This window comes from Anneissia japonica, unplaced genomic scaffold (genome assembly GCF_011630105.1).
Source record: "Anneissia japonica isolate Jap-2015-1 unplaced genomic scaffold, ASM1163010v1 scaffold287981_len1045443_cov154, whole genome shotgun sequence".
Classification (NCBI taxonomy): Eukaryota; Metazoa; Echinodermata; class Crinoidea; order Comatulida; family Comatulidae; genus Anneissia; species Anneissia japonica.
Window position 1 is genome coordinate 1,020,332 of NW_022695194.1, and position 9,836 is coordinate 1,030,167.

Below are 9,836 nucleotides of genomic sequence, written 5' to 3' on the forward strand. Positions count from 1 at the left end.
TCCACCCAGGAGTACAAGTGGGTACCTGGTAGGTTCAAACACAGCCTGCGCTGAATACAGCTGCAACATTATGGAATTCCCCATGGGGCTTGAGGGTGTGTTCCATATGTGCTTGATCCAGTGATCCGGGGGTAATAATGTTCAAGCACTTCGAGATTGTGTCAACGGGAGGCGCTATATAAATCCAGAATTATTATTATTATCACCGATAATAGTATTGTGCAAAGACTAATTCCATAAGGACACAAGTATTATTTACAGTATAGAATTTGAACCGTCAATTTCAACACCTTTATTAGAACCCTTTACAAATGTATTCTTCGTTATACATCCATTTTTACAAGGCAAAGACAATTATGAAAGTCTTATTTTTAAAACCAAAATGAACTGCTGCATTTGTGTTTGTTTTTTGTTTGGACTAGATTTAAACTACTTTTACTAACCTCAAACTCTTCATTCACAGTTATTGCAGCCTTTAACTTTTGACCCTTTCTTCTTCCTTTTGACTTCAATTCTCTTTGTAAATCAAGTATCAATTGAATTTCTACTTTTTCATCAGCTTCCTGTAATAGAAAACACCCAAATTACTAATCAATTAAATATTACAGTATTTGGTATACTGTAAAGCTATGGTCCGCGGCCCAAATTTGGGCCGCGAAACAGTTTTGGAGGGCCGCGAGGGCATCTGGAAATTTTAAAAAAAATATAACAAAGAGACGTTCCATCATGGAGAAAATAGTTTTTAATAAAGCCCCTTCATGGTTACAGCAAAGGCGTCACTTACACATGCTGCTAAAGTGCCAGATGCCAGATAACTATTTGAGTTATAAGCGGTTTTTGTGTCTATGCCCCCTCGGGAGCTGAACAATAAGTTATCGTCTAGTATTAAACCTGTAAGATCAAGTAAATCTGGTATGGAGGAATGGTGGGATGAGTCATAAGCTGGGTCAGATAAACATAAATATAAGACCTGTCCTAGAAAGATCACTACAGTAAACAACTCCACACATTTATTGATAACCGAATGCCCATGTGGATACTTTATTTCTAAACATAATACCTGTTTTTGGAAGGAGAAAGCTATGACGTGAGTGGCCGAACCGTGCTTGGTTGAATCATGGTAGAAAAAAAACAATCAACAATTGTCGTGGGGGAGGGGGACACAAATGTGCAGTATTATTTATTTAATAAAATAATATTTAATTTGTATACAATGAAATGTTATCACTGTAAACTCCAAATATTTGGAACAGTAATCATTTTCGTTTACCATTCTTTCAAATTCTGCAATTACCTGCAATAAAGCAATGAGAGGAAATAAAACATTAATACAATAATATTTTGCTTTTCCGCATCTAAAAATTACTTCAGTCATCACTTAAGATGTTTACAAATGAATGGTCACAAAAAATCCAACTAATGTATAATGAATAAATGGTCACAACACTCCAAACTGTCAATAAATTTACAAACATTGAATGCTTAAGATTTAATAGGAAGAATACTTCAACAAATGCAATTTATTACTTGTTTTATAACAAACCTATTGTCCTAAAGTAAATAGATCCCTGTTAATTAATTTCGGTAATCAACATAAAACATGCCGCTGCCGCATGAATGTTTTAATTGGATCTTGAAGGCTAGGCCTAGAATTTTGTTTGTGCATCAGAGCATTATAGAAGGTACACTCTGTAGGTTTATTTTCGGTGACACAAATTATTTATTTTTTTAATTAGGGCTATTGAAAGGCAAAAAACTCAAAATTTTGATAAGCTGTCCGTTGAATGCAACCATTGAATATCACTTTTACCTATAAATGTAAAAATTGACCAATGCCACATGATAAAAAAATCAACCAATCAAATGAGAAAATAGTTGTGCTATAAGTAAATAATCACTTATAGGCATTAACTGTAGAGTAGAATTTGACACAAAATCATTTACTTACATGTCCACTTTCCTTTAGTAAAGGAAACCTTTCTAATATTTCCTTTGCGCCCCCATTCAATTTTCTTATGACATCTCGCCTTTCCTGAAAAGAGTCTCTTAGCAGTTTTTTAATCCTTGGCCCATCTTCAGCAACCACTGCAACTTTCAACTCTTCTTCAATCTCCTCAAAGGACTTGTGATTATCTATAATGATTTTCAAACTGTTAATGAAAAAGTTATCACAGACATACTATATACATGAAAATATTTTATTTACCCACATTAAGTTTCATTTCACCCTAACAACAATATCTGCATGTGCAAATAAATGTACCTACCCAATAATCATACAATCACAAATCATGAAGGTGCTTGAGCCAAATACAACGGTTTCAAAACATTGTATTGTAAAAAAATTATAAAGTAGGCCTAAAATTTGATGTTTACTTTAAAGTAACCTACCACTATCTTTGGGAAGACATATATAAGAGCGAGCTCCATTTCCCGGCTTTCTTTTATCTCCCTTACTAGTTTTCTTGATTCGTTTATTTTCCCTCCATCTAATGTTTCTGAGCTTTTGGGAAAGCTTCTGTGTCACAACTCTCTGTCAGAAAAAAATGAAAAATAATCATTTGTATAATCAGCTAATATGTTGGAACTTTCCTTAGAATTTAGGGTATTTTCAGATCTATGGAGTTATAGGTTTGGTATCGTAAGCAACATCACAATATAATTAGCGTCGTAACAGCAAAGTGTTCATGTTCCATTAACTAAGACTTTGGGACGAAAAACTGTATGCAGGAATGAATTTGATTTTTGTTGACTTCACTTAGGTCAAAATCATTGATGTATGACTTTTGTATTGTATGTGTTGTACAGTAATCTTGTACCTTGCTTTTCTTAATCTTATCTAAAGAAATGTCAGTGTTGCTCCACATCTTTTCCTGGTTCCTAGTTTTAACCTAATTTTGGTTCCTGGTTCCTAGTTTTAACCTAATTTTGGATTTGAATGCTGAATACGATATACAAAACCATAACTCTGTGGGTGTGATCAAGCCTTTGGACTAGAGTAGTTTCTTTTTTTTTTAAATCAATTAAGGTTATCATGAATGAGACATTGTTTGAGTTTGGGCTGGAATGTCAGGGATCCCTAAAATATATGGCTGTCGACGACAGCTTTAGCTATATTACATGAATGTACCACAGACAATACAAACACTAAAGTTAATTTACATACCCATTTTGATGATCCAGAACTGAACGCAAGGTTAGGATGTTCAGCCACTAATGATTTACCAAAAACTTCATATTGTGTCTTGGATTTCATATTATACTTGTGTGCAATGATATGATAGGCAGTCTCCTCTATGATTTTGTCCAGATGCTTGGAGGCATCGACACTATTACTGAGCCAACCTCGGACTCTAGTTGAGTATATGGGAAGGGGACATTCAGTTCCAGCACTAGAAGTTGACAAATGCCATTCAGCTTCCTCTTCTTCACTAGAGCCAGATGGCACTGAGAATTCCTGAATTTCCAAATCAGGTGTCTAAAGAAGAATATAAGAAATATTTTTAAAACATTAGAGCTGTATATTGCCAAATGCCAAAAAGTGCCACTATCAGTCTAAATAGCTTCATAGAAGACAATTATTTTCTTAAAGGTCCAGTTTACGTGTTCCACAACTCGAGGTCAGGTACGCTTACAGTAGGTCCGACATAAAACCCTTATAATATTCAAACAATTATCTATGTATGATGACGACATTCTTTTTACAAGGCCCAGCAATTAAATTCAATTACTCTAAATTGAGACAAGGAAACTGATTTCATAATTAAGAACTAAATGAATGAATACCTTTCTTGCTTGCAGTAATACTTTGATTTTCCTGACAATCCCCACTCTCCCTGGTAGCATACTTTTTAAGTCTTCATCTTTAAGATGGAACAATATTTCTCCATCAACACCATTTTCTGCAACAGATATATTGAATTAATGTATAGCAACAGATCGTATTGTTTGTATACGAAAAAAAAAAGGCTAATTTCTTAGCCAGCATGAAATTTGCACTTCACTAATAAATGTCACCCATCTGTAAGCAAAAATCACTTAAAGTTCATTGGCTATATGCTGCTACTGAAGTATTTATACACAGTATAATCATTGTCATACAGCACCTGAAAATTAAAGGAAAATTAATTTAATAATACTTTTTTCTGGGGTCATGGTTTGTATTCTCTTAGAAATAAAAGAATGGCTCATATATACTGTACGTACATTCTTATCTTTCTTTGTACAGTATATCTATATCTTTGTTTAATGTTTACCTGTATGCAAAATGTATATACATATGAAAATGAAGATGATTCATAAGTGTGTTGTTTCTTACCTTTTGATAATTATGGTATGTCTTCAGATGCTTAAAATGCTTTTAAAGCAAAGTCCATGGGTCATCCACACATCGAAACATTACAAACAGTTTGTCATTCACTATATGAAATATTTGTGGCCATGGGTACAATAATTCATTAAAGTTTAAAGTCAACACCTCATTAGTTGTATCAACTGCAAATGCATTCATATTTGTGTTAAATAATGTCACATCCAGCTTCTTGCAAACAAATGAGTATAGCATAGGACCTCTAACAGCAATTGACTGTATCTGAATGAATTCTGGAACTAACAAATGATCCCATTTTTTTAACAGAATGGCATTTTCATAGTAATGAATTCCTTTCACCTTAATTGAAGATGTTAACATTACTTTGTTTTCAAAAAATGGTAAATGGACGTCCACTTCTCCCTCTTTAACTTCATCTCCATGGGACAAAAACATTTCTGATTTTTTTTCCATTCATGCATACCATCTGGAGGCACATCCACTTTTGATGGTACATCGTCAAAGTCCTAGCGATATTTTTGAAATTGAACCACCGTTTTAGCTTAAAGAATCCGTTTTTGCCTTCAAACCTCATACACCAGTGTGATCTCAAAGGTCCAAAATCTTTCAGTTGTGCAGGAAAATGAACAAGGTAATGCATTTTAGGGGTAAATGACTCTTGTGGGTTAAGGTTGATAAAATTGAGCAAGTATCTCGAGATGAGGTGTGTAAGGGTGTCGTAAGTGTCAGAGGACGCTACTGGTGATAAACAAAGTAGTGTTATTTGTAGTAAAACAAGAAAATTTGTCCATTTCTCATCGTTTACATCTCCGATTTTATCTGATATTATAAATGGCATTGTAGTCACAAGGACAATCATGGATGCTGCACTTTGGTTTAAAATAGCGTTTGCCTTTAATGCTTTCTTTTCTATTTGTTGAGGACGATCATTTGCCTCTTCGGGAGAATATTCAAAATGAGTAAGTCTCCTATTGAATTCAGAGAGTGAAATGTATTTCTTGACATTTATTACATGATCCAATAAACATCGTAGCTCAATTCTCAAAATGCCTTCAAAAAGTACATGCATTGGGTCATGCAAAAGACATTTTGTGATCTTAAACCCTGGTATACCTTGAAGTACACTTCGTCTTGTGACTCCCCATTTTTTCGACCAGTACTCTTTGCTCTTCACACTTAATTCTTCTAGCATAGATACTCGCTCGAGATGTTCAAATTCATCCCTCTTTGTACACTCACTTTCATGAATAACTAACTTCAAAGATTCCCTATCAATTTCACAAGTTCTACATGGTTTAATAGCTTTTCCGACTCCAGCTTTGAATCCCCCTAGTGACTGTGATGCAAGTGTATCCCCCAATACACAGTTTAACATTCCATACCAGACCTTTTCAGTATCACTGGTGTTTAACTTGGTACCATTCCATAACAAATTTAGATCTCTTTTAAAAGGCTCTATAAGTATTTCCTCACCAAATTCCTTTAAATCATTTGCTTTGGCTATTGCTAACAACTGAACAGAAGTTAATTTGCTACGGTATTCGGGGGGTATGTTAATGAGCATCCAATAAAATGCTGTGAGCTTGTGCACTTTCCTATGTGATCCAATAGGATTAACAATCTCAAAATCATCAGTATATATATTAATAAGGAGGGCACTGGGGTGTTGCTTTAAATAATGGTGATTACGCAGGTAATCACCATGGCAAAAATCTGTCATAATATTCTCTGGTTCATCATTTTCATTAGATAGTAAAATTTCTACCTCAGGCATGGACAGCAGTGCTCCCAATTGCTTTAGAAATGGAATACTGTATCCTACAACATTAGATTTTGTAGTTTTCATTTTTCCTCTAATAAATTTTGTTATTGTACGTTTTCCTAGTACAATTTCATCTGGTGATATGTGTTGAAAAGACTCATTGAAGACTTTTTGCCGCAAATATGGGGTGTCCAAACCCTCAAACAAATTGATTTCTAATTCATCATTTGTCAAGTTCAAAGTTGGATGTTTCTTTGTAAGCTCATCTTTCAGTATTCTTAATTTCTCATTTAAGAGGAAGCGAGTTGAATCAAGAACACTTGAAATGGCTGCCTGGGATAATTTATGTCCCGCATCAAGTTTAAGTATGTAGGCTGCTTCACCTAAGTCAACACCTTCCACTTTGTCTTGGTCGTCATGAACAAACGGAGGCTCAATTTCATCATCTACATTTGTATCAAATGTTTTTTTAGTAAATGTATGTTTTCTGAAGCAGTGTTGCTTGAAGGATTTATATTTTTTAAAGGATGCTCCACATCCTTCACTTGCACAGTACACAATAAAGTTGGGATCATTTCTATGCCTTTTCACAACATGATTATGTAGCTCCTGCATATCCACCCCAGAGAAAGGGCACATTCCACACGCGAAACAATCCATTAGTGTATCGATATTAGGCTGTAGGTTGTAAATAAAGTATAAGAATCACTTTTAAGCTTACATCAATAAATTAAATATTTAATAACTTTCACTATAGATTTCTTCTTTCCAATCTTATTGTAAGTACATACTACAGTGAAACTATTATGGTGGCTCCAATAAAAAAAGACTTAACATTCTATGCAAACCATGTACAGGCATATATTAATTGATATTTGCTTATTCAATTGAATGAATACAGTTTCTTATATCATTAGCAGCACATTTTGCAGTGGGCCTCTGCCAGGAAATTTGGTTTCTGCAAGCCCTAGAAATCGACAAAAGGTCAACCACTTTGCAGGTATGAACAAGAGACTTTAAAAGTCTTCCAAAAGAATAAATGTCTGTTGCTTCACTTTGTGCCTCTCCACAGGAATGCTGTTTGCCAGTAATGTCAGATTACCAATAAAAACATTGCCATAAGCTCCAAACCACCGTGGATGATCGTCTTTTAATTTCAGAAAGGCTGAGGATAAAAGGTTTGGCAACTCTTTAAAGTTATCATTAATGGCTTTACATGCCAAAGAACGACTGGTTTCATTTGGATCCATTTTATTGTCCTGTAAAGGAGCTTTCAAGTATGAATATTTACAACTTGTTAAACCAAATGACGAGGGACGTTTAAGGTTGGTTAGCCTAGAAATGTTTGATTTGTAAGCATTAATTTGTTTCTTTTGATGATCTACTTCATTTTTCATCTTGGCACTTTCATGCAGTAGTCTTTCATATTTTTTCTTACGATTTAAGCGCTGTCATTTATTTTTGGCCGCTTTTGTAGTTCTTTGAACACAATGTCCTCTACCGTATTTTGTTTCAGCTAAAAAATGTTTATGGAAAAAATGGTTATGGATTAGTTTCGCTAGAAGCATGCAGTTGCTCTAAAACCTCACGTGGCTGACTAGTTCGAGCTTCATCAAATCAAAGCAAATCAAATCAAACTTTATTGTCCAAATAGGAAAATCATGTTATTGACAAAGCTCATAAAAATCTCAAATTAAAATTATATCTTTTAACACTCTCATTAAAAAATAACATGAGTTAGGAACAAACGACTTTCTGGTACGTACATGATTAACTGTCAATGGCCGTAGCTTAAAACCAGAGTGATTAAAAAATATAATACGTATAAAACAGGTGACGGATTATCTAAAATTTACTTACCTTTCCTAATAGACCTTTCTTTATGTATACTGTCAATTGGGGGAATTTTTTATACCTATAAATTTACTATCACGCTTTCATTCAGGGAATAGTCTATTCAAAGTAATTTTTAAGGCATTAATTTTGCATTATCAAAAACTAAATCTGTGGTTATTTATACCCCAATAAAAAGACGGATTGAAACAAATAACACTTCACCAGAAGCCTGCAGTTGCCCTAAGACCTCATGAGGCTGACTAGTTTAGAGCTTCATTGAGACAATAATCTATTCATTTGGAGTATTAGCATTAATATTACTGTATAATAATGTAAAGTATTTTTAAATACATTAACTTTTTATTTAAAACAATTAAAGTGTGGTTTTTTACACACCAATAGAAAAAGACAGATTGAAACAACTACACTCAACCAGAAGCCTGCAGTTGCCCTAAGGCCTCATGAGGCTGACTAGTTACAGCTTCATTGAGCCAATAGTCTATAGATTCATTTGGAGTATAAATCTTTATATTACTGTATAATAGTGTAAAGTTTTGTTTTTAACTGCATTAACTTTTTATTAAAAACAATTAAATTGTGGTTTTTTTTATACACCAATAGAAAAGGCCAGATTGAAACAACTACACTCCACCAGAAGCCTGCAGTTGCCTTAAGACCTCAAGAGGCTGACTAGTTAGAGCTTCATTGACACAACAGTCTATTCATTTGGAGTATAAATCTTGATATTACTGTATAATAGTGTAAAGTATTCTTAAATGCACTAACTTTTAATTTAAAACAATTAAATTGTGGTTTTCATACACCAAAAGAGAGATTGAAACAAATATACTCCACTAGAAGCCTGCAGTTGCCATAAGACCTCATGACGCTGAATAGTTAGAGCTTAATTAAGACAATAGTCTATTCATTTTGAAAATTAATTAGTCTTGATATTACTTTAATAGTGCATAATAAAGTAAAGTATTATTTTTAAATACACTATCTTTTAATTTTTATACACCAATAAAAGACAGTTTGAAACAATACGGTACTCCACTAGAAGCCTGCAGTTGCCCTAAGACCTCATGAGGCTGACTAGGTAGAGCTTCATTGAGACAATAGTCTATTCATTTGGAGTATATGTTTTTGATATAGGCCTATTGTATTGTTTTCCGATGCATTATTCGTAACAATTGGGTTTTGAAATTTATTTAATGCGAAGTACTGTATTAATTTTACTTGCATTTTTAATTGCATTTTCCAATGCATTATTAATAACAATTCGGTTGTGAATTTTATTTTATTTTGAAGTTTGGTATTATTTTTAATTTCATTAATTTTGCGTTATTAAACATCAAGTTTCATACACAAAAACAAACAAAATTACATTAAAAAGTGAAAGTTTGCACCCTTACACCATGTTGATATAAAGTTTACATCAGAATTTAAAATTAAGTTTTTTTTTTTAATTTTTATTATTTTTTTCTCTATATACATATAATTGTATATACCTAGACACTTGTTAGGAATAAAAGAACAAAGTATAATATAGTGCTTTTTTTTGACAAAATATTTTAGATTCTCACCTTCAATTATTTTAGCATCATTCTCTGGGATTCCACAGTCGATCAAACATGTTTTGACGTCTTCAGCAGAACTGTTGTTATCTATTAAATCCATACTGAAATAAAGAAGAACGTACCATTAAAACATTTTTTTGTCTGCTTGTGTGATAGATAGATATATAGAGAGATAGATATAAAGCCTCTTTACACTATACATCAATTCTATTAAATAAATTTGAGCGATGCAGATTCTAGTAAAGTATTCTTAAACTAAACAAAGAAACTTAGAACTTAACTAAAATACAAAGCTCAAAGAAGTCGAGTTAAATAAATCTTTACAATA

General features: G+C 33.2%; 1 protein-coding gene across 1 annotated transcript; it reads right to left on the minus strand.

Moving 5' to 3' along the window:
• Positions 1-742: 742 nt before the first annotated feature.
• On the minus strand, positions 743-9,825 carry LOC117101421. The gene is made up of 7 exons (XM_033241399.1): positions 9,515-9,825; positions 3,787-3,902; positions 3,167-3,478; positions 2,392-2,533; positions 1,949-2,133; positions 1,213-1,294; positions 743-942 (listed from the first exon to the last, which is right to left on the minus strand). Exons 1-7 carry the CDS (start codon positions 9,606-9,608, stop codon positions 743-745), a joined length of 1,131 nt encoding a protein of 376 aa, XP_033097290.1. The 5' UTR covers positions 9,609-9,825.
• Positions 9,826-9,836: the final 11 nt, after the last annotated feature.